This window comes from Pelophylax lessonae, assembly GCF_965119305.1.
Source record: "Pelophylax lessonae genome assembly, chromosome: 1".
NCBI lineage: Eukaryota > Metazoa > Chordata > Amphibia > Anura > Ranidae > Pelophylax > Pelophylax lessonae.
Genome location: NC_138768.1, coordinates 91,484,106 through 91,509,093, shown reverse-complemented (window position 1 = coordinate 91,509,093; position 24,988 = coordinate 91,484,106). Strand labels below are relative to the sequence as shown.

The window sequence follows — 24,988 nt, the reverse complement described above, 5'->3', positions numbered from 1 at the left end:
GTGAGTACTCTTCTGGCCTATTCGCTGGCAGGTTAAAATGGGAACAAAATATATCAGATAATGACTAATATTATTATTATTATACAGGATTTATATAGCGCCAACAGTTTGTGCAGCGCTTTACAATGTGGGGGAAGACAATACAGTTACAATACAATTCAATACAGGAGGAATTAGAGGGCCCTGCTCATTACAGCTTACAGTCTAGAAGGGAGGGTCAAGTGAAACAAAAGGCAGTAGTATAAGCAGACTATAGATACAAATTTGTGGCAGTGGATACTTAAAAACGAATTAATTGGAAAATTGGAATTAATTGGAAAATAATAATTGAAACTTCATAAAGGTCTCAATCATGATTTATTGATATACAGTATATTTTTGTAAATTGGCTGCCTTGAACTAAAACTGTGTGTTTTAAATTTGAATGTTCTGTGCTCTGTTCTGCCTTAACCACTTAAGCCCTGGAAGATTTTACCCCCTTCCTGACCAGGGCCTATTTTGCGATTCGGCACTGCGTGACTTTAACGGACAATTGCGCGGTCGTGCGACGCTGTACCCAAACGAATTTGACGTCCTTTTTTTCCCACAAACAGAGCTTTCTTTTGATGGTATTTGATCACCTGTGCGATTTTTTGATCATGCGCTATAAACACAAAAAGAGACGTCAATTTTGCAAAAATAACAATATTTTTCACATTTTTTATATGAAATTCCCCCAAAAAAATGTAAAAATCTAAATTTTTTAACTTTTTCGGCCAATTTGTTTTATGCTACATATGTTTGGTAAAAAAATCGCAAAAAGCGTATTTTGATTGGTTTGCGCAAAAGTTATCGCGTTTACGAACAAAGGGAAAGATTTTTGTCATTTTTGTTGTTTTTTTTTTAACGCGTAATGGCGGCGATGTGTGATTTTTTTTTTGCGGTACTGCGACATTGCGTCGGACAGATCGGACCCTTGACTGACATTTTTGACACTTTTGGGGTTACCAGTGACATTTCTACAGTAATCAGTATATTATTATAACAGTATAATAGTGCTATACATATGCACTGTTACTGTAAAATTACACTGGCAGTGAAGGGGTTAACTTTTTTTGCGAGGGAGGGGTTATGTGTGTCCCTAGGGGCCTCGGGTCCACCGGTCACACGCGCGGGGGGTCCGTGACCACTCAGGAGCGGGAGCGCGCTCGCTCCCTAGACCCTCACAGCCTGGCGACGTAGTACGTCGCTCTGCCTGTGAGGGGCTGACTGCCGCAGTAAATAGTCGTGCGGCAGTCGGCAAGTGGTTAAAGTATACCTAAAGGGCAAAACATTTTGTTAATTTTGGATAGAGTGGAGAGGGGTTAGAACACCTGTCAGTTTTTACTGCAAAAAGGTGTCCGATAATATTAAAACAAAAGTAATATATTCAAACACTAGCAGCGCTATATAAACAAACTGAAGAATAAAATCCAAAGTCCTTTAAATTTCAAATGGGTATTTGCAGGTCATGTGGTAGGTTGGTTAAACACAATCCTTTATCCCAGGAAGGGTGTGAGGGGTCCTGACCGTAGCACCAGATTTCCACCACCACTTTGTGCACCCCCCCTATTCTTACAACTCACCAGAAGATGGTGAATCAAGATCCTTCAAGGAACTCCACCACTAGGTTACTGCATTGGACACTGGACCCACTTTTCCTCTATTAACCGCACAATCTCCAAACTCAAGTTTGCTTTTGCTGGGAAAAAGTTTTGTGAAAGCAAAACTTTTTCCCAGCAAAAGCAAACTTGAGTTTGGAGATTGTGCGGTTAATAGAGGAAAAGTGGGTCCAGTGTCCAATGCAGTAACCTAGTGGTGGAGTTCCTTGAAGGATCTTGATTCACCATCTTCTGGTGAGTTGTAAGAATAGGGGGGGGGTGCACAAAGTGGTGGTGGAAATCTGGTGCTACGGTCAGGACCCCTCACACCCTTCCTGGGATAAAGGATTGTGTTTAACCAACCTACCACATGACCTGCAAATACCCATTTGAAATTTAAAGGACTTTGGATTTTATTCTTCAGTTTGTTTATATAGCGCTGCTAGTGTTTGAATATATTACTTTTGTTTTAATATTATCGGACACTTTTGCAGTTGATCATTTCTTTTATAGCAGCTGCTTTGACGTCAAGTCTGTATTATTGTTTTTATTCTTGTGCCTTCTTATTTGTTTTAGCGCAGGGTGAGTGTATTTATGAGATTGTTCTTCACATATTTATCACTCCTTATTGTTTATACCTGTCAGTTTTTATTGCTGTCTGTGTCCCCATTAGGGAAATTCACCCTTTCTATTTGTCCTGTTTACTATTATCATTGAATAGGAAAGTAAAAGAAAATCCCAAATTGTGGGTTTCACCAGAAAAGTAATAGGGGGAATTCCTCCAATGGGAACAATAGTTCTGGAATTCCCTTATTTGCAGGGATTTCAACTCTATGGGACAGGAAGTGAAGAGAAATCTTTGCAATGGAATGAAAAAATGGATGGCGAAAAAAGATCTGACGGGGATACCCTCCTTTACTCTATCCGAAATGAAAAAAAAAAGTTTTGCCTATAGATCGACTTTAATCCTAGATTTGGCCTTCAACACTTCAACCACTTGCTGTTCAACCTTGGTATAATAGCTGCTGGATGGCTGCTTCCTGATTGCGGGAGGCCTTTTTAAAATGACCGCCGTTTTGTAGTGCTCTTCCATGCCCTCTAATGTGCTCACATGCAGGCTTTGTGATTGCTGCACCCATTTGTACACTGCAGATCACAAAGCAGGGTACAGAGCAATTAAAAGTACTCACAAATGTACACAAAGGCTGCATTTTGCAGTCACTGCTCTGTTTCCTCTAAAACCCTGATAAGCTGTGAGACTGATTTTTTTAATTGTGATCGCAGCAGAATATTTTACAATGCATCTGAGCCAACCACAGTCCCTGATCCCTAGCCACAGCAGTCAGTGTCACCAGACCAGTTACCTACTTTTACCACCCCCCTCCCAACCTTAAATGTATACTAAGCCTTGGCATCATCCTATTATTGACATCTTTGTGTGTAAAAAAAAAAAAAAAATGTCTTTCTTCATTTTCCAATTTCCTGTGGCAAAAAAAAAAAAATATTTTAAAAAGACTCATTATGACTTTTAAAAAATACTTTTGGGTGTTTTATTTACAAACTGTGGAAATTCTATAGGTATTTCTACTTTCCTGGCATTTCAGGGCCTCCCTAAATGTAATAGGCAATCAGAAAATTAGTTGTATATTTTATGCCCCTAGGAAACCTGAAGGTGCTCCTTGGATTTTGGGCCCTCTATGTAGCTAGGCTTTTAAAAAGTCTTCATATGTGGTATCCGAAGTAGCAGACTTTACTGTGTGTTTGAAATATCTTATTAATTTATAACTTTGTGTAGAAAATACATTTTATTTTCTTTGCGCGTTTTTCAAAAACTTGTGGCAAACTTTTTTTAAAAATGATGGAAAAAATGACAACTTTAACCACTTAACGTCTAGCCACGTAGACCTAAGTCGGCTGACTTTGCGGGGTTATACCGGGATGATGCCTCTAAAAACGGCATCGATCGGGTCTCCGATGATGTAACCCGGAGGCGGCGTCCATGACGTCACTTCCGGGTTACTGTGCTGCAAAAGGCGGCAGATTTGAAAAACGGCTGTATGCAAAAATGCCGTTTTCGGCGTTTTGCATACATGGAAGTATAGTGGAGGGGTCTAGGGTCTTTTAGACCCTCGATCCCTCCATAAAGTGTACCTGTCACTGCACATTGGTGTCACAAGGGATGTTGCTTGTGACAGCAATAAAAGTGATAAGATTTTTTTTTTTTTTTTTTTTTAAAAACCTGTAATAAAGTTAAAAAAAAAGAAAAAATAAATAGGAAAAAAAAAATATTTAGCCGCCCCCGTCACCGTTAGCTCGCGCACAAAAAAAAACGTATACGCAAGTCGAGCCGCGAATGAAATCGCTGTTCAAACCACACATGTGAGGTATCCCCGCGATCGCCAGAGCGTGGGCAATAATTTTAAAAAAAGAGCTACACTCTAACTCTAAACTGGTAACCGTTAAATAAATTTAAAGCGTCGCAGATTGAGATCTCTATTGACCGTAGTTTGTCGCCATCCCACGGGGGGGGGGGCGCAATTTTAAACCATAACATGTTGGGTATCTACTTACTCGGCGTGACATCATCTTTCACAATATATAAAAAAAATGGGCTAACTTTACTGTTTAGTATTTTTTAAATGCAGTGAAATGTGATTTTTCAATTTTTTTCCAGAAAAATGGCGTTTTAAAGACCGCTGCGCAAATACCGCGTGACAAAAATTTTTGCAATGACCGACATTTTATTCTCCAGAGTCTTTGCTAAAAAAATATATATAATGTTTGGGGGTTCTAAGTAGTTTTCTAGGAAAAAATACTGGTTTTAACTTGTAAACAAAAAGTGTCCAAAATAGGGCTGGTGGGTAAGTCGTTAAAAAACTCACAGGGCCTCTTAGAAAGTATGTTAGAGTATCTACTTTCCAAAGAGGAGTCAGTTTGGGAGTGTTTTTATTGTCCAAGCATTTTAGGGCCTTGTGAGAATCAGAACATTAAAACGGTTGTAAACTGCCAATTTTCAAAAAAACCTGCAAGGCAATGGCATAATGTGCTAGTACCAGGGATTTTTTTCAGCCGGAAAAGCGTTCCCGTAACCTCTGGCAGCCCTCTCCTCTTCAACCTGTCATGTAACACTGAATCCAGTAGAGGAAGCTTTCTGTACAGCTCACTTCCTCTACTGGCTTCTCTGTGCCAAGGGCTCTGCACTCAGGGCTGATGCCCTCGTGAGTGCTTCAGGTCCCAGCTCCCAATCTGCAGCTGCTGCAGTGATTCGGGAGGAAGCTTCTGTCCCTGCTTGCCGCCTCTACTCAGACATTGTAGCATGGAGCTGAGGAGCCCAGAAACACCTCCTCCGCTCTGTGCTACAGTAGAGGGCGCTCTCTGATCCACTTTACTTGAGTGCTGAAAAAAAAGCCTGCACATACCACAGAGATTGGTGACCACAGAAGAGGTGAGGGATCTGTCACTGTGAATGAAAAGAGGAGGATAGCTTTCCAGAGCCTGAATTCGTTCAGAAAAAAGTGTGTGGGGGAGGGGGAATATGTGCAGAGGGGGAAAGTAAGTGTGTCTGTGTTGGGGGGGGGGGGGATAGCAGAGAGAAGAGGTGGGGGGATTTGTGATGAGCGAAGAGCTAGAGAGATTTGTGATGACAGAAGAACTGGGGAGATTTGTGATGAGAGAAGAACTGAAGAGATTTGTGATGAGAGAAGAGCTGGGGGGGGGACTTGTGATGAAAGAAGAGCTGGGGGTATTTGTGATGAGAGGAGAGCTGGGGGGGATTTTAGCAGAGAGGAGAACTTGGGTAAGAGCTGCAGAGGACAGAAGGCAGGTTGTGTAAAGTGAGAGATGTGGAAGGTGGGGCAGGTTGTGCAGAGGTGAGAGCTGTGGGGGAAGCTGGGGGTTCAGGGGTAAAACATGGGGGGTGGTAAAAGTGAAAGCTGTGGATTGGGGTGAGATTTAGATGGGGGGGGGCAGGGGGGGGCAAAGATAATGTGGACTGGGTACAGAGGTGATTTGTGGACTGGGGGTGTAAGCTGTGGGGGGATTTTTGCTTGGGGAAGACCAGGGAAATTTGCTGAGGGACAGAAAAGCATACAGAGTTCAGTGACCAAGATTTGTGGCACAGCATGCAGGGTGCAGTGGTGAGAACTTTGTAACACATTGTATATTACATACTCAGAACCACTATACCCTGCATGAGTAATTATCAAAGTATCCCATTGCTGAAAACTAAACAGTGGCCTGGACGGGAAGGGGGTTTAAAATGCCGGACTTCAGGTGGTAAACAGGATGTGTGAAATCGAAGTCCTTACCTGAAATCAGCAGAGTTGCTGGCACTCAAGTATGCAGTGAAGTCATTGGAACAGCATTACATTTTTAAATGAAGAAATCAGCGGTGGCATCCCCTATATTTCTCTCACTACTGGTATCCCTTTAAAGGAGATGCTGTTTGTCAAATATGAATCAAAGTATCTCTGGTCATGCTTTTTGTTGCCACCAGTCAATCTGGGTTATTTCAGGCAAGAGGTAAGAGTAAAAAAATGAATTATATGAAAAAGTTACTGATGAAAGTGAACTGAAATTGAGCAATTTCACATTTGGGTATACCTGTAAAGAAGCTATTGATAATTTTTCTATGGCATTTCAAGAAGGGAAGTGAGCTGTGCTGTGAAAAATATAGAATTGTATTAAAAATAACTTTCAATGTGTTCTGTCCTGATATTCTACTGACCCTTTTACATATTAGGTATTAATACATAAAGTCTCTTTCGCCTAAAATTATTTAAGTTGTTTATGGTGGCCTCTCAATGAGCACTTAGTACTCCTGTGACTGCCTGCACAGCGGCCACAAAGGGTGTCATGCAATTTGCTCCGTGTCTTGTGTCAGAACCCTTCTGTTACTGGCTTTGGGATTGTAAAGTAGGTGGAGGTTTTTTGGGTTGTTTTACTTGAAGGTTGTTTTTTCTTTAACCCTAACTGTAGTTTTCTTGTGTTATGTGAATTGGATTGGTTTGTTAGTTCAACAGGTGGAGGGGTAACTTGTTTTAAATGTAATATTGAAAAAATATTGGCATACTGGCACATGCAAACTTAAATCTTACTGCATGAGTAATGGCAATGGAGCAGATTTTTAAAGATGGCCTGACCAAAAAAGACAAACTTAGGCCTAAGGACTGACCTGTAGTCTCCCTGCAACTCATCTTTTCCCTATTTCTGACTGACTATGCATTGTATTACCCAGTGTCTCTATTGGCAGCCGGCTATCATGGTGGAGGCAGGGTTTTGCTGCCTTATGTCAAAGCTAGACATTGTGTTGCTCCAGGACAAAAAGCATCTGTTCAAAGTTCAGCCTCAGAGAGGAAATTCAGGTGCATGCCCTGGTTGCAACAGAAGCATTTGGAGGAAATGGACTGGATGGCGGCACTTCAAAAAATGAGTCCCTTATTGAAGAAAGCAAAAATACATGAAGGATAATCATACCACAGTGGAGATGACACTGGCAGCTAACTCGTTTCGCACCCAAGCTGGTGCTTAGTCATAACTTATGTCAAAGCCTTCACAACCAGTTTGGTTATCTGATGACTGGAGGAGTAATGTTCAAGAAGGCACAGATCCACAGAATCTTTGAAGGAGAGCAGGGAGATCCTTGCATTGCAGCTTTCTTTCCAGCAAAAGAACAGTGACTAGTACAGGAGTGATATCACTAAATCTAGCTCCAAATCTGGTGAGACTAACAGTCAGAGGCAGTAGTACCTTAGATGGTGTCATGCTGCGGGTATACAGCTATGATGATGGATACTCTGAGAAAAGGATGTGAACTGCTAGTTCTTAAATAGAAATTTCAGGCAGAAGTAAATTTTTCAGCATAATGTTAACATTTGTAGACGCTTCCTACATCGCAAATCTTTGTTTTTTTTAATTCAGATCCAATTGTTTGTTTTGTTATCTCTAGCAACTCTCCATAGCAGCCAAGAAGATTTTTTTTATACCAAATTTGACTTCACTAAACTTAAAGTAGAACCGTAGGAAAAACTTTAGTTTTCAATTTTTGAGTAAAGGAGAATTAAAACCCTTAACAGTTGTTTTTTTTTGGCCATCTGTGTCCCATTGGGGAGATTTGCCTTCCCTTTCTGTCCTATAGCCGAAACAGGAAGTGAGGTGAAATTCCTGAAAATTACTTTTTTGTGGACAACCCAGAATGTGTATTTTCATTTTACTGTCAATGGTAATGGTAAGCAGGACAAATAAAGCGGGTGAATCTCCCTAAGGAAGGCACAGGCAGTGGTTCCATTCCCTATCCACTCTATCCAAAACTAAAGAAAAAAAAAATGCTGTTAGTAATACTTTAACATTGCTCCTGATCTTTGCCCTTTACACCACTTTAAACCTGAAAATGCATTTTACACTATATAATGGGTCCACAAGCCCTTATGTTACTATGCAGTAATATATACTGATCTGTATACAAAACCCTCATTTTTTTCTACCATTTCCTTAAATATCCATTATCATGGCAATGCCTAGTTCTTAATAGTGCTCTTTCAAAAATTACAAAGGAAATATCTTTATTTAATCCTTCTTGTTGCCTTTAAACATAAAGCGGTTTCAATTATTTTGAAAAGACTCCTCTTATTGTATGAGGCAAACTCACTCATTATATTTGATGATTGTTACCACATCAATACAACCAGTCCTCTTTTGGAGACATTCCCCCGATGTCTGAATCGCAGACAAGCTCCTGATCAGTGATGAAGGCCCATAATGAAAGAGATAGGTTCAGAGCATCTCCATTTTATTTTACTGTGCTTTTCATATCACCATGTTTGTTTAGGCTGCAGCACTTCGCAGTACAACAAAACCATCTGCAGTCTTTGTGAAGATCACCTTTTCACTTACAGAACCGTTTGTCCATCAGGTCCATCCTGTACAATCTGTTCAGTTTGGCTTGTCAACCCTAAAGCCAATATGAATATTCATGTACGAGCAATCAGCAAATTAGCTTAGAAATAAGCCCCACTAGTTTCTATAGCTCTGTAGCTACAGGCATTGTGGATCAATTCATTCTTCACAGCAGCCTAACTCGCACTGCTCCTCCCTCCTAGAATTCCTGCTCTGTGCTTACTTTACAGATTGGAAGGCTTCCAAGCCACTGCTGGGAGGATCATTTGTTACAAAATGCCTGCAGCTACAAAGGTCACTAAGGACTTAGTCTAAAGCCCCATGCACATGGACAATTTGAAGCTAAAATATCTTCTAGTGTTAAATTCAAGAGTTTTTCCCCATCCAGTGAGCCGCAGGAAGTGCGTACAGAAGTGAATGGCTGTATGTGGCTATACTCTCCCTGTGTAGGGTACAGCCACATACAGAAGTGAATGGCTGTATTTGGCTATGTTCTCCCTGTGCCTCCGTGGGTTTCCTCTGGGTACTCCGGTTTCCTCCCACACTCCAAAGACATGCTGGTAGGTTATTTGGCTCCAGTGTAAATTGGCCCTAGTATGTGTATGTAGGAATGTGAGTTAGGGGCCTTAGATTGTAAGCTCCCTGAGGGCAGGGACTGATGTGAATGTACAATATATATATATATATATATATATATATATATATATATATAAAGCGCTGCATAAATTGACAGCGCCAAAGAAGTACCTGTAATAAATAAAAAATAGGCTGAATTTTGATGCTTTAGTGCAGCAGCATAAACATGTGCATGTATGATATAGTCAGGCCAGGATCCTATGATCAAGGATATTTTCAGTCTCAAACTGTCTATGTTCATGAGCACATATTCTCATTCTCTATAATAAATGCTTGAATGTCCATAGCTTGTCCAGAGGTTCACTTTAAAGTTTAATTGTACCCAAGTTCTGACGAGGCTAATTTTGGTATTTTGTAGAGCAGGGCAGTAAACGCATTGTGTTCTAGAGGCTTTTTATGTAAATGGCTCTTTCAAATTTTGCAGGAATCAGAATCCTCTCATGCAGAGGCAAGGTTATAATACAGTCAAAGCAGACTGCACACCTGCTTATGGGACCTTGTTACATAATGATATATTAAGGCTGCATATAAGATTATTGTTCATGTGTATTGTGTGGCAGTTTACGGTTTTCTGGTTTTATATATATATATATATATATATATAGGCAAACACAAAGAGTCAAAATATGTATGACAAAAGAACCAGTCTCATATAGTAACTCACCCCGCGCACAACCCTGAATTAAGTCGATGGCAACTGTGATGGAACAATATTTTAAAGACCCAAAGTCTCAAAGCAGCTGCTATACAATAACAGATGATAACACAGGTGTTGTAGAATATTTGAATCTTGTAAAATAAAACTATAACACTAGCAGCGCTAAAAAACAGAACTGTTGTGTAAACCCAAAGTCCTTAACAACTCATGTGATATAAAAGCATGTAGTCCATACAGTGATTAATCAAGCAAAGTCCATCAACCAGGGTAGGGGAGTGAAGGGTCTTGACTATTCACCAAGCTTCCACCACACTTCGGTGCTCCCCCCCTTATATGGAACACTCACCAGAAAGCGGTGAAAATAGAGCCTTCAAGTATATCCACCAATCGACGGGTATAGGACTCACTGCTGGACATCACCTAGCTCCTTCCTCCTCCAATAATCCTCCGTTCAAAGCACATGCAATTGAACAAAGTGGGGGCAACAATAGTGTAATTCCGCAAGATATTTTATTAAAAGAAAAACACAATACCAGCCCCTCTCCCCTCCAGATGTCTACTTACAAGAGGGCAATGGAGTGAAGGCATAGAGTTAAAAATATGTACACCGGATGGCCACCATTCGTAATTCCTTCAAGTTTAGGGTTGAGCGAACACCTAGATGTCCGTGTTCGACGGGTTCGGCCGAACTTTAAAAAAAAGTCCGGGTCCGTGTCCCGGACTTTTACCGAACTTTTCCCGGACACCGAACCCCATTGAAGTCAATGGGGACCCGAACTTTAAGGCACTAAAATGGCTCTAAAACACCAAAGGAAAGGGCTAGAGTGCTGCAAATGGCAGCAAAACGTAATTAAGAGCATGGCAAGTGCTCTGCAAACAAATGTGGATAGGGAAATAACTTAAAACAACAAAAAAAAAACAGAAAAATAAAACAATGTTCTTCTTCATCTCTGAAGGACGAGGCCCATATGGAGTAGGAGGGAGGTTGAGGTGGTGGTGGATGTGGCGGTGACATAGGCGTGCGCACAGGGTGTGCTGGGTGTGCCTGGGCACACCCTAATCACCTAGGGCACATAGCATTGCCAGTGAGGAGATGGGAAAGATCTCCCTGGGACCTGCTCTGCTCTATTTCTCCTTGCCTACAGGTACATGGCCCCGATACATTACTCTCCCTGCTGGCAAACACATGCATGTGTATTTCAACTTTGGGGTGCACACCTTAATGCAATAGGCTGCGCACACCTATGGGCGGTGTAGGTGGAAGCGGCGGTGGAGGAGGACCAGGGCCGGATTAACAGCATCATGGGCTTGGTGCTGAGGATTTTGAAGGGCCTTAAGGGCCGTGCCTTGCCATGCACCCAGAGGAGGAAGGGTGCAGCCATGCATGCCTAATTCAACATGGGATGCTGTCTCTGAAGCCCATAAACACATCCATGCATCGCCAACTGTCCCTCCTTGTCCGGCCTTCACGCTGTGTGGGGAGGTTCTGAGGGTGCTGCCTGGGGAAGCGATCATAGAAGCCAGACTTCTGTGTTTACAAGTGACAGAAGAGCGGTAACAGTGAATATGGCCAACCCGGGGCCTATATAAAAGGTAGGGGCCTGGAGCTGCAGCTCCAATAGCCCCTACATTAATCTGGCCCTGAGGAGGAGGACGAGGTAGCCAACACTGCTTCTTTTCAAAAATTTTAAATGAGGGTACACCCCAAAAGAGTGAGAAAGAGCAAAAATGGAACAATGGGTGGGTAAGGTCGGTATCCATTGCTATTCTGCATAAGGTACGGAAAAGTCCCGTGGGATCCATGCCTGGTTCATTTTAATGAACGTGAGCTTGTCCACATTGTCTCTGGACAGGCGGCTGCGCTTGTCTGTTATAACGCCCCCAGCCGTGCTAAATACCCGTTCAGATAATACACTGGCTGCAGGGCACGCCAGCACCTCCAAGGCGTAAAGGGCAAGCTCAAGCCATGTGCCCAATTTGGAGACCCAGAAGTTGAAGGGGGCAGACCCGTCATTCACTACATGTAGGCGTGTGCACACATACTGCTCCACCATGTTGGTAAAATGCTGCCTCCTGCTAAGACGTTCCATCTGAGCTGCTGGTGCTGCTGTTTGTTGTGGCGTGCTGACAAAGCTTTTCCACATTTCGGCCATGCTAACCCTGCCTTCTGAGGTGCTGGCGGTGCCCTGGTTGCGTTGGCGACCTCCTCCTCCTCCTCCTCTGCCTTGTGCTTCCACTGTGGCCCCGCTGTCAGATGGGAATGCCAGCAGCATGGCGTCTACCAGCGTGCGCTTGTACTCGCGCATCTTGCGATCGCGCTCCAGTGAGTGAATTAAGGACGGTACGTTGTCCTTGTAACGGGGATCCAGCAGCGTGGCCACCCAGTAATCAGCACAAGTTAGAATGTGGGCAACTCGGCGGTCGTTGTGGAGACACTGCAGCATGTAATCGCTCATGTGTGCCAGGCTGCCCAGAGGCAACGAAAGGCTGTCCTCTGTGGGAGGTGTATCGTCCGTGTCCTCTGTATCCCCCCAGCCACGCACCAGTGATGGCCATGAACTGGCCTGGGTGCCACCCTGCTGTGAACATGGTTCCATCTCCTCCTCCAGCTCCTCCTCCTCCTCATCCTCCTCATCCTCCAGAACTGTGCCCCTGCTGGACAATTGCGTCCCTGGCGTTTGCGTGTGCAGGAACCCACCCTCGGAGCCCCTTGCGAATGACTGCCCTGAAAGCCTTGGAAATGTTACCTCTTCATCCTCCTCCTCCTCCTCATCCTGTGCCACATCCTCTTCCATCATCGCCCGAATTGTTTTTTCAAGGAGGCATAGAAGTGGGATAGTTAAGCTGAGAACGGCGTCATTGCCACTGGCCATGTTGGTGGAGTACTCAAAACAGCGCAACAAGGCACACAGGTCTCGCATGGAGGCCCAGTTAAATTAAATAGCGGAATAGAAAATATGATCCAAAAAAAGTGTATGTATATCACACGTACACAACCACACTGGGCCCCAATTACTATTGTTTGTACCCCTAAAAGGCTAGATGAGGAGTAGGGGGAGTATGGAACAGGCAGCACCCTCAAACCTTCAGAAGTATGAGATGAACCCCAACAACTTGGAAAGGTGGATCTCTCTCACACGTACCGACACAGACTATCCCGCAATTCAATTGATCCTCAAAGGTTTTTATTGAATAGCGGAATAGGAAATATGATCAAAAAAAGTGTATGTATCTCGCACGTACACAACCACACTAGGCCCCAATTACTATTGTTTGTACCCCTAAAAGGCTAGATGAGGAGTAGGGGGGGTATGGAACAGGCAGCACCCTCAAACCTTCAGAAGTATGAGATGAACCCCAACAACTTGGAAAGGTGGATCTCTCTCACACGTACCGACACAGACTATCCCCCAATTTAACTGATCCCCAAAGGTTTTTGATTAAATAGCGGAATAGAAAATATGATCCCAAAAAAGTGTATGTATATCACACGTACACAACCACACTGGGCCCCAATTACTATTGTTTGTACCCCTAAAAGGCTAGATGAGGAGTAGGGGGAGTATGGAACAGGCAGCACCCTCAAACCTTCAGAAGTATGAGATGAACCCCAACAACTTGGAAAGGTGGATCTCTCTCACACGTACCGACACAGACTATCCCGCAATTCAATTGATCCTCAAAGGTTTTTATTGAATAGCGGAATAGGAAATATGATCAAAAAAAAGTGTATGTATATCACACGTACACAACCACACTAGGCCCCAATTACTATTGTTTGTACCCCTAAAAGGCTAGATGAGGAGTAGGGGGGGTATGGAACAGGCAGCACCCTCAAACCTTCAGAAGTATGAGATGAACCCCAACAACTTGGAAAGGTGGATCTCTCTCACACGTACCAACACAGACTATCCCCCAATTTAACTGATCCCCAAAGGTTTTTGATTAAATAGCGGAATAGAAAATATGATCCAAAAAAAGTGTATGTATATCACACGTACACAACCACACTAGGCCCCAATTACTATTGTTTGTACCCCTAAAAGGCTAGATGAGGAGTAGGGGGGGTATGGAACAGGCAGCACCCTCAAACCTTCAGAAGTATGAGATGAACCCCAACAACTTGGAAAGGTGGATCTCTCTCACACGTACCAACACAGACTATCCCCCAATTTAACTGATCCCCAAAGGTTTTTGATTAAATAGCGGAATAGAAAATATGATCCCAAAAAAGTGTATGTATATCACACGTACACAACCACACTAGGCCCCAATTACTATTGTTTGTACCCCTAAAAGGCTAGGAGTAGGGGGAGTATGGAACAGGCAGCACCCTCAAACCTTCAGAAGTATGAGATGAACCCCAACAACTTGGAAAGGTGGATCTCTCTCACACGTACCAACACAGACTATCCCCCAATTTAACTGATCCCCAAAGGTTTTTGATTAAATAGCGGAATAGAAAATATGATCCCAAAAAAGTGTATGTATATCACACGTACACAACCACACTAGGCCCCAATTACTATTGTTTGTACCCCTAAAAGGCTAGGAGTAGGGGGAGTATGGAACAGGCAGCACCCTCAAACCTTCAGAAGTATGAGATGAACCCCAACAACTTGGAAAGGTGGATCTCTCTCACACGTACCAACACAGACTATCCCCCAATTTAACTGATCCCCAAAGGTTTTTGATTAAATAGCGGAATAGAAAATATGATCCCAAAAAAGTGTATGTATATCACACGTACACAACCACACTAGGCCCCAATTACTATTGTTTGTACCCCTAAAAGGCTAGGAGTAGGGGGAGTATGGAACAGGCAGCACCCTCAAACCTTCAGAAGTATGAGATGAACCCCAACAACTTGGAAAGATGGATCTCTCTCACACGTACCAACACAGACTATCCCCCAATTTAACTGATCCCCAAAGGTTTTTGATTAAATAGCGGAATAGAAAATATGATCCCAAAAAAGTGTATGTATATCACACGTACACAACCACACTAGGCCCCAATTACTATTGTTTGTACCCCTAAAAGGCTAGGAGTAGGGGGAGTATGGAACAGGCAGCACCCTCAAACCTTCAGAAGTATGAGATGAACCCCAACAACTTGGAAAGGTGGATCTCTCTCACACGTACCAACACAGACTATCCCCCAATTTAACTGATCCCCAAAGGTTTTTGATTAAATAGCGGAATAGAAAATATGATCCCAAAAAAGTGTATGTATATCACACGTACACAACCACACTAGGCCCCAATTACTATTGTTTGTACCCCTAAAAGGCTAGGAGTAGGGGGAGTATGGAACAGGCAGCACCCTCAAACCTTCAGAAGTATGAGATGAACCCCAACAACTTGGAAAGGTGGATCTCTCTCACACGTACCAACACAGACTATCCCCCAATTTAACTGATCCCCAAAGGTTTTTGATTAAATAGCGGAATAGAAAATATGATCCCAAAAAAGTGTATGTATATCACACGTACACAACCACACTAGGCCCCAATTACTATTGTTTGTACCCCTAAAAGGCTAGATGAGGAGTAGGGGGAGTATGGAACAGGCAGCACCCTCAAACCTTCAGAAGTATGAGATTGTGTTCACTGTACCCCACAAAGATTGAGTTCACTGCACCCCACAATGATTGTGTTCACTGCACCCCACAAAGATTGTGTTCACTGCACCTCACAAAGATTGTGTTCACTGTACCCCCCAAAGATTGTGTTCACTGCACCCCACAAAGATTCTGTTCACTGTACCCCACAAAGATTGTGTTCACTGCACCCCAAAAAGATTGTGTTCACTGCACCCCAAAAAGGATGTTGTTCACTGCACCCCAAAAAGGATGTTGTTCACTCCACCCCAAAAAGATTGTGTTCACTGCACCCCACAAAGATTGTGTTCACTGCACCCCAAAAAGATTGTGTTCACTGCACCCCAAAAATGATTTTGTTCACTGCACCCCAAAAAGGATGTTGTTCACTCCACCCCAAAAAGATTGTGTTCACTGCACCCCAAAAAGATTGTGTTCACTGCACCCCACAAAGGATTTTGTTCACTGCACCCCAAAAAGATTGTGTTCACTGCACCCCAAAAAGGATGTTGTTCACTGCACCCCAAAAAGGATTTTGTTCACTGCACCCCAAAAAGATTGTGTTCACTGCACCCCACAAAGGATTTTGTTCACTGCACCCCACAAAGATTGTGTTCACTGCACACCAAAAAGGATTGTGTTCACTGCACCCCAAAAAGATTTTGTTCACTGCACCCCAAAAAGATTGTGTTCACTGCAGCCCAAAAAGATTGTGTTCACTGCAGCCCAAAAAGATTGTGTTCACTGCAGCCCAAAAAGATTGTGTTCACTGCAGCCCAAAAAGATTGTGTTCACTGCAGCTCACACACAGAAAAATGGATGTGGATCACTGACACCTGCCTATCTCCAATCCCACACCACACAGCAATATCGATTGTAGTTTGTAGAACACAGTTTCCCTAAAATTCAGCAGACTCTGTCCCTAACAGGATTGAGAAGAGATCGTAGATCAGGATTGAGTGCAGATTCACCCCACCCCCCACACAGCAATATCGATTGTAGTTTGTAGAAGACACTGACCCTATAATTCAGCAGACTCTATCCCTAAAATGCCTACAACTCGCCCTGCCTAAACACTCCGACCTGTCCCTCAATTCTATCCGGACACAAATGGTTTTTTCCTGCCTATCTTTCCCTAATCAGCAGCCAGCACGTTGATGTGTGCTCTGTCCCTGAATCTAAGCAGCATAATGACGCCGCTGCGGCTGCCTCGAACTTATAAAGACTTGGTCACATGCTTCAGACGGCCAATCACAGCTACTGAGACATTTGCAGGCATGGCTGGGATGGCTTAAGGCACACCAGTTAAACGATTGTTGATTGGCTGTTGAAAGCCCGCCATGAAAAGAGCGCCAAAGCATGCAAAACCCGGAAATAAAACGACCGAACACGGATTTTTACCCGAACATACAGTAAAGTGTCCGTGTCCGTGTTCGGGTACAAAAAATCCAATTATTCGGTACGAACACGAATAATACAGTCCGTGTTCGCTCAACACTATTCAAGTTTTTAGGAACCCTGGAGGACGTCCTGTGTGTAGTAGTGAGCGACCGCGCACATCAGCTCTGACGTTTCGTCTTATCGACTTCTTCTGAGAGCCCATGTGCGCGGCGCGGTCTATCTCCATTTATAATGACGCCGCCGCATGCGCACCTGCGTCCAGCTCGGGGTCACACGGAAGTAAACAACCCTAAACTACATCCGGCATCGATACTCTGATGCACGGATGTGTACTTCCGCCAGGCGTCGTGACGCACATCCTGCCGTTAGGCAGGAACTGAGCAGCCGATGACAACATCCGGTTGTAAACCCGGATGTATATCCTCACCAGGCTCTTTGACTACCGGCTCTGCGGACACCCCTCACCATTAACCTCCGGTTCACACTCGATCCATAGGAACGAAATAGACTTCATGAAATCCCTTAGCCCTCTCGCTGTCCCATAGTTATACAAGACAACATGCACCAGTGGGGCATTATAATGGATCAGCGATTCCGGACATATTCAGTAAAGCATCCATATTTTACACTGAATGCCTTACACTTTACATAAATGACTGAATTGTAATACAAGATTGTGATAAAAACGGCATTAGATACAAGTTGCAGTACGCACTGAAACAATAAAAGTACATTCACATTATTTGTCTGGGAACACCCAAAACAAACAAACAGTGTTAAAAAAATTTAAAATGTGCAATCGATTTAGCATAATTACTTGTGCATAAATACCTGAAAATATTTAAAACACCAAAATTATATAAAATCTACAATAATATATAAATACTCTAAGAGGCAAAAGAAAAAAGAAAAAAATAAATATTACTTAAAAGCACATCAGAACCGACTAAAGCCAGACATAAGAAAAAAAGACAAAAAGGAGAAATGAAAAAATTGTACACCTAATCATTCCAAATACAACCACATTAGATCAGGGATGGACACAAAATAGATATTACACCACATGATTTGAAAATATGCTGCAAGCATGGGGTCCAGATAATAGCTGCATCTAAGATTATTAATAATTTCTAATAAAGCAGTTAACATCCAGATCCACATTTAAACCTTTGGGGTGCAAACTATCGGTAAGGTAGATCCAGTGTGTTTCTCGTTTTGATACTTCCCGAACCCTGTTTGAGCCCCTCCACACCGGTTCCACTTTCTCTACACCCCAGAATTTAAGGTGGGTAGGATCACTATTATGGAAATCTCGGAAGTGGAGCGAAACACTATGATCTTTGAAACCATTACGAATGTTTGTGATGTGTTCTGATACCCTGGTGGTTATCGTTCGTTTGATCCTTCCGATATATAATAAGTTACAGGGACACTGAAGACAGTATACAACATGTGTACTGTTGCAGGTAATTAAATATTTTATTTCAAAAGATTGACCATTGGATGGAGATGTAAAGCTGGTGAAATTCCTCAGGTGTGTATTCACCTGTTTGCATGTCTTGCACCTCCTAAATGCGAAGAAACCAACTATTTCATCCCAAAACATCTTTGGTTTCTTTGGAGGGTCGAACACCTTTTTTACAACCTGATCTCCGAATGTTGGTCCCCTTCTGTAAATGAAGCTTGGAATATCTGGCAATACACCACTCAGGAGCTTATCCATACGTAGGACTGGCCAGTGTTTTTTGAATATTTGTTCAACTTCACGGTGTTGTGCACTGAACTGTGAAATAAAGCTCCATTCATGTTCCTGTGTCCTTTGTTTTACAGAGTCCCTCAAACATTCCTCTTGCGTCAAGGTCCCTATCTCGGTTATTGTCTTATCAAGTTTGGTGGCTTGATACCCTTTTTCAATAAATCTCTCCTTTAATCGATTGCACATTTTAAATTTTTTTAACACTGTTTGTTTGTTTTGGGTGTTCCCAGACAAATAATGTGAATGTACTTTTATTGTTTCAGTGCGTACTGCAACTTGTATCTGATGCCGTTTTTATCACAATCTTGTATTACAATTCAGTCATTTATGTAAAGTGTAAGGCATTCAGTGTAAAATATGGATGCTTTACTGAATATGTCCGGAATCGCTGATCCATTATAATGCCCCACTGGTGCATGTTGTCTTGTATAACTATGGGACAGCGAGAGGGCTAAGGGATTTCATGAAGTGTATTTCGTTCCTATGGATCGAGTGTGAGCCGGAGGTTAATGGTGAGGGGTGTCCGCAGAGCGGGTAGTCAAAGAGCCTGGTGAGGATATACATCCGGGTTTACAACCGGATGTTGTCATCGGCTGCTCAGTTCCTGCCTAACGGCAGGATGTGCGTCACGACGCCTGGCGGAAGTACACATCCATGCATCAGAGTATCGATGCCAGATGTAGTTTAGGGTTGTTTACTTCCGTGTGACCCCGAGCTGGACGCAGGTGCGCATGCGCCGGCGTCATTATAAATGGAGATAGGCCGCACACATGGGCTCTCAGAAGAAGTCAACATGACGAAACGTCAGAGCTGATGTGCGCGGTCGCTCACTACTACACACAGGACGTCCTCCAGGGTTCCTAAAAACTTGAAGGAATTACGAATGGTGGCCATCCGGTGTACATATTTTTAACTCTATGCCTTCACTCCATTGCCCTCTTGTAAGTAGACATCTGGAGGGGAGAGGGGCTGGTATTGTGTTTTTCTTTTAATAAAATATCTTGCGGAATTACACTATTGTTGCCCCCACTTTGTTTAATTGCATGTGCTTTGAACGGAGGATTATTGGAGGAGGAAGTAGCTAGGTGATGTCCAGCAGTGAGTCCTATATCCATCGATTGGTGGATATACTTGAAGGCTCTATTTTCACCGCTTTCTGGTGAGTGTTCCATATAAGGGGGGGAGCACCGAAGTGTGGTGGAAGCTTGGTGAATAGTCAAGACCCTTCAATCCCCCACCCTGGTTGATGGACTTTGCTTGATTAATCACTGTATGGACTACATGCCTTTATATCACATGAGTTGTTAAGGACTTTGGGTTTACACAACAGTTCTGTTTTTTAGCGCTGCTAGTGTTATAGTTTTATTTTGCAAGATTCAAATATTCTACAACACCTGTGTTATCATATATATATATATATATATATATATATATAGGCTTAACTTAATATTAAATCGATGACAGAATCCTTCGGTACTCTAGAAACCCAGGATAGCATAGGGTTAGTATCCCACATTGGGAATTTATTTGAGTTCTCCGTTCAACTAATTTTATTTTTATAAACAATTTAATATCCCTGTATGCACTGTAGCAGACCATCCCTGTATGCACTGTAGCAGACCACAAAATAATTAATGTTTCAGGCATACAAGCCAAAAATTTAAGTCTAGTCACTTCACCCTCTGCTTCCTAAAAGGTTGTATTTCATTTTCTGCTAAATATATTTTCGCTTATAAAAAACCATCTCTGACTGCGCTAAAAATAACAAAATTGAGCTGTTGCATTATTAAATACTGTATTTAGCTTTGCTTAATGAGCAATAACTTGCTTGGGGTGACATTCAAATGTAGCACTGTCCCCGTAGGGCTTGCTGTATGATGACTTGTTGGGCCTCCTCTGATTACCAGCACAGTCACTTAGAGAACAGTTCACACATCCCTCAAGATGAATTGTCACACAATAAACAGTCCACGGGTATTGGTTTTTTAGTGTTTATTTTGGGAGAAGGGAAAAGTGGGATACTCCAACTGTAACTATTCACAATGGATAAGGACAGCCTCACCAGGTTACTTGTGTAAGCAGCTGCACTGCTTAACCCATACTGCCACATGTATGGAAAGGGTTAGTCTCCTTGCTCTTTTCTTTTCAGATTTGATGAACTTCGTTATCTTTGGGACACTCACTAGCATCCCCTTTACTGACACTCGTCCACTGACTCTTCTAGCTGCAGGGGTGGCCCCCCTCAGGTCAGGCCCCTTGACACAGATCTGTACTCACTGTACTGCAGAATCAGTTCCTCCAGTGTCTCCCCTTTCAGTCAGCTTTACTGGACCTCTGGGCTCAGTTCCTCACTAGCACTCTCTAGGCCCTCAGGTCGACTACCTGATGCCACATGACACCTCTAAGGGGAGGCGGCAGCTGCCCCTCCCCCCGTGACTCATCTATCTAGTTGAAAGTCCCCGAGCACATGCGCTCCTGTCTTTTATACAGTATCCCGGCATGCACTGATGCACTTTTCCTCTGCCAAATCACCAGGGCTGTATCAAACACCCGTGCACTCATTTGTCCGGTTTCCTCCCACTGTCCATTATGCCTCTCTATTGGACCAGTGCAAAATAATCTGCAGACAGAACAAGTTGCACCTGAGCACAATGAGCAGACCTCACTAACAGATTCTGCTCTCTGGTAAGCAGAGAACAATATAGATTTACCTGCAGTCCTGCTGGTAAGCAGACAAGACTCAAAACAATACTTTATCTCTAACACCTACCTAGGAGGGTGCTACACAAATAACAGACTTCCCTCATGAATATTGCCTGCAAAATGAAAGGAAGGTTTCATCATCTATTCATACCCTTTCAGCCTCTATTTACTACATTCTCTGGGCTACCATGTGAAGCAAGGTGACCTTCAAGAGTTCAGGAATTACGGGCATTCTCATGGCTTAGACCATCTTTTTTTTTTTTTTTTATTAATGTCACTTGACACTACTGATTTCACTTTTGGCTACAGAGTGGTAAATTGAATAAATTGTCATTGTTTGTCCCTGGAGAACAGCAAAGCGATCCGTACACATTAATTTCCAAGTCCATGCAATGATACCATGGGTACAACCCCAGGTACTGTTTACATTGCCTACCTTTACTCTAGATGACAGCACTATTTTAAGCAATATTAAATATTATAGTAATAAAAATATACATATAAAGACATGCTTTCATCACATTTTCCCCTACAGACTTAGGGACCATTTACATTTGTGTGTTGTGTTTAACCGATGTGAATGTGCTTTTGGGTTAAAGCAGCCCATAAATGGGTTACCTAATGCACAGAAACATACTACTAAGACTAAAAACCATTTTTAGCAACTCGTGCACCACAAAACATGATAGTGCATTACCCTGTGCTTTGGGGCTCTGAAACAATTAGTTACTGTAATACAGACGTTGGGAAAAGAATAAATGAATATATATATATATATATATATAGTGTAGAGGTGGGCCAACACACATGCTTGTAGGGATATTGGCCTGAGTACAGTCCATACAAAATTATGTGAAATATTGAAGCAGGCAGCAGATGCACTCAGTGGGACTTATGACAGGAGGACTTTTTCAATGTAGTTTCAATAAATGACAAAGTTTTGGCGGGGCATAGAAAATCAGAATTGTGGAAATAAAATTAGGGTGGCTTTCAACATCAACTTTTGTAAAAGTTTAATGCTACACATATCTATTGTTGGGGCTCAAATTTCAGTAGCTTCAGCAGTGGGTGACCCTGCAAGCACCACTTGGCTCAACAAAGATCATTTTAGAAACCAACTGAGCAAGAGGTCTCTGTATGACAGTTATTTTCTTCTACGGAAAAGAGCCTGCTGCTTAGCACATTTTCAATATTTAAGGTTCCACTTATCCAGCTATCCATTTACACCCGACTCCCCCTGATCCAATCATCCCCAGATAGAGGGGAACAAATCCCCCTTCCATTTGTTTTTTTTTTTTTTCAGATTTATCGGATTGGATTGGAGGTAGACAGATGTAAATGGATAATAAAGGATAATGAAGGTTCCAATCAGAACATTTGTGTAAAAGGGGTCTAAATATAGAGAATTTTCAACTGGATCGTTGAAATCTAGTTTGTTTACCAGAGGTGGAAGTATGTATGCAGGTTCTCATTTATGCAGGTTGTGGTGCAGCTAGCCATTACATTCAACTGGGCTTGTCCTGTATTCTTTAAAACATTGCAGCACTCCTTCAAATGGCTTCATCATTTCTAATTAGTTTCCGGAACATGCCACATGAGAAACTCTGCCACCTTAATCCAATATCCATGGTCTCATGAAATGTGTTAATGCAGATGTTGATTGGTCAATGACAGAAGGTGTTAGTTTGGTATGCACCCTATGGTGCTATGAAGTCTGGAATGGGTGTTTGTTGTTCATGTCACATGGCTCAAAGTATGACTTGTTAAATCGCTGTGATAAAATTAAAAAAATAGTAACATTTCATAAATTATAGTGGAGTTGCCATCCTACCAATTAGATGTTAATTATTTTGGTCTATATAAAGTTCCTATAAAATTGTATGTTTGCAAATGCTGAAGATGTTTCTTTTGTGCATAATGTTCAATTTGCCCTCTTATGGTGTTTTATAAATATATATATATTTTTTTTTTATTTCTAGGAAATAGTGAATTTTAACTGTCGGAAACTGGTGGCCACAATGCCTCTGTTTGCTAATGCGGACCCAAATTTCGTCACCGCCATGCTCAGCAAACTAAAGTTTGAGGTTTTTCAGCCTGGAGATTATATCATCCGTGAAGGAGCTGTTGGGAAGAAAATGTATTTTATTCAACATGGCGTAGCAGGCGTCCTTACCAGATCCAGTCGAGAAATGAAACTGACAGATGGCTCTTATTTTGGAGGTCAGTATAATACATTTGGGGGAAAATTAAGAGAGGGGAAATCTCTGCTCATGCAGTTTTTACTGTAACAGCTGTGTGAAGATTTCCCTTCAACAACTTTGTCAGACATCTGTAAAGGTTTGGATTTCCAGTCACTTTCTGTCACGGTGACAGTGGTCACCAGTACAAAGAGAAATGGCAGGGGGGGTTAATATCTTCAATGGATATACAAAATGGGAATTAAATACATCCCCATGGGGTAAGTATATAGTAGCCTGAGCCCTTTATAAGTTGGTTGAATGGCATTAGGCGTCATTCAGCCATGAAGACGATGGGAAGCCAGTGGTGGAGGGCAGGACTGGACTGTGAACAGGGTAAGTAATACATATTGTTTACATAGTAGGGGGAGGGGAGTTGCTTTTAACATTATAATAATAACAAAAGCTTACAATATTTTATACCTGAGAAAAGGTTCATTAACCACTTCCTTACCACACTTCAACGGAAATACGGCTACAGCGTGGCTCTGTTCCGGAAGGGCATCCATGGATGTCCTCCCGTAACCTAGCCCCTGGTGAGCTCTGTAATTGCAGTGTCTTTTGGATAGAACTGATCACAGATTGTGGTAAAGGGCCAATCACAGCAGGCCTTTACCACATAATCTGCTGTGACCAATCACAGCTGATCAGTGTAAAAAGAATTGCCGATTATTGGCAGTACTTTCCTCACGCGATGTCACAGCGTGAGGACAGGAAAGTCGGTAACCAGCAATCCTTACAGGGGACATGCACACCGATAATCAGGGCACTGATCGTCAGTGCCATCATTGCTGCCCATCAGTGCTGCATATCAGTGCAACCTCATCAGCGCACGTGAAGGAGAAAAATTATTTATTTGCTAAATTTTATAACAAACTAAGAGAGGTTTTTTTTTCAAAATTTTTGGTCTTTTTTTGTTTGTTTAAAAAAAATAAAAAACCCAATGGTGATTAAATACCTCCAGAAGAAAGCTCTATCGGCCTCAAAGGATGCAAATTTTATATGGGTAATTCAAAGTGCGACAGTACTGAAAACTGAAAATTAGCCTGGTCAGGACGGGGGTATAAGTGCCAAGTAAGGAAGTGGTTAAACATTACAGAAATATTAAGCTACAAAATGAAGTAAGGAATTGTAGCCTTAATCAGCTGGGCAACAGCTTGGGACCTCATTCAATGTATACCCTTTAATTGGCTGAGGGCTCCAAATAAGTAGTGAAAGAAATAGAAATAGTTGGGGCTCAAAAACACGAGTTTGACATACCTGCTACAGGGTGACCTTAGAAAAATGCTGTCCTACCTCAAAACAGCTGCTAGTTAATACAGGATCACAACTTTTTGAATGGATTTATTTACAAATGTGTAAAATAACGACAGGTACTAGAGTTAAAGTTGCCACACTAGTTCTGCTCTGAGTAATTAATATTTTTTTTCAGTCATTTGTAGGCAACATTGAACAGACCTTAATACACATTTCCCTACTCTTA

General features: G+C 42.3%; 1 protein-coding gene across 2 annotated transcripts in view; it reads left to right on the top strand.

Annotated features, from left to right (window-relative positions):
• HCN1 (hyperpolarization activated cyclic nucleotide gated potassium channel 1) overlaps positions 1 to 24,988 on the top strand; it is a 716,856-nt gene that overhangs the window by 654,657 nt on the left and 37,211 nt on the right. For both annotated transcript variants that reach the window (XM_082252547.1, XM_082252548.1), the window contains exon 6: positions 23,248 to 23,488. In XM_082252547.1, the coding sequence (XP_082108673.1) occupies positions 23,248 to 23,488 (241 nt within the window). The remainder of the gene's footprint in view (positions 1 to 23,247; positions 23,489 to 24,988) is intronic.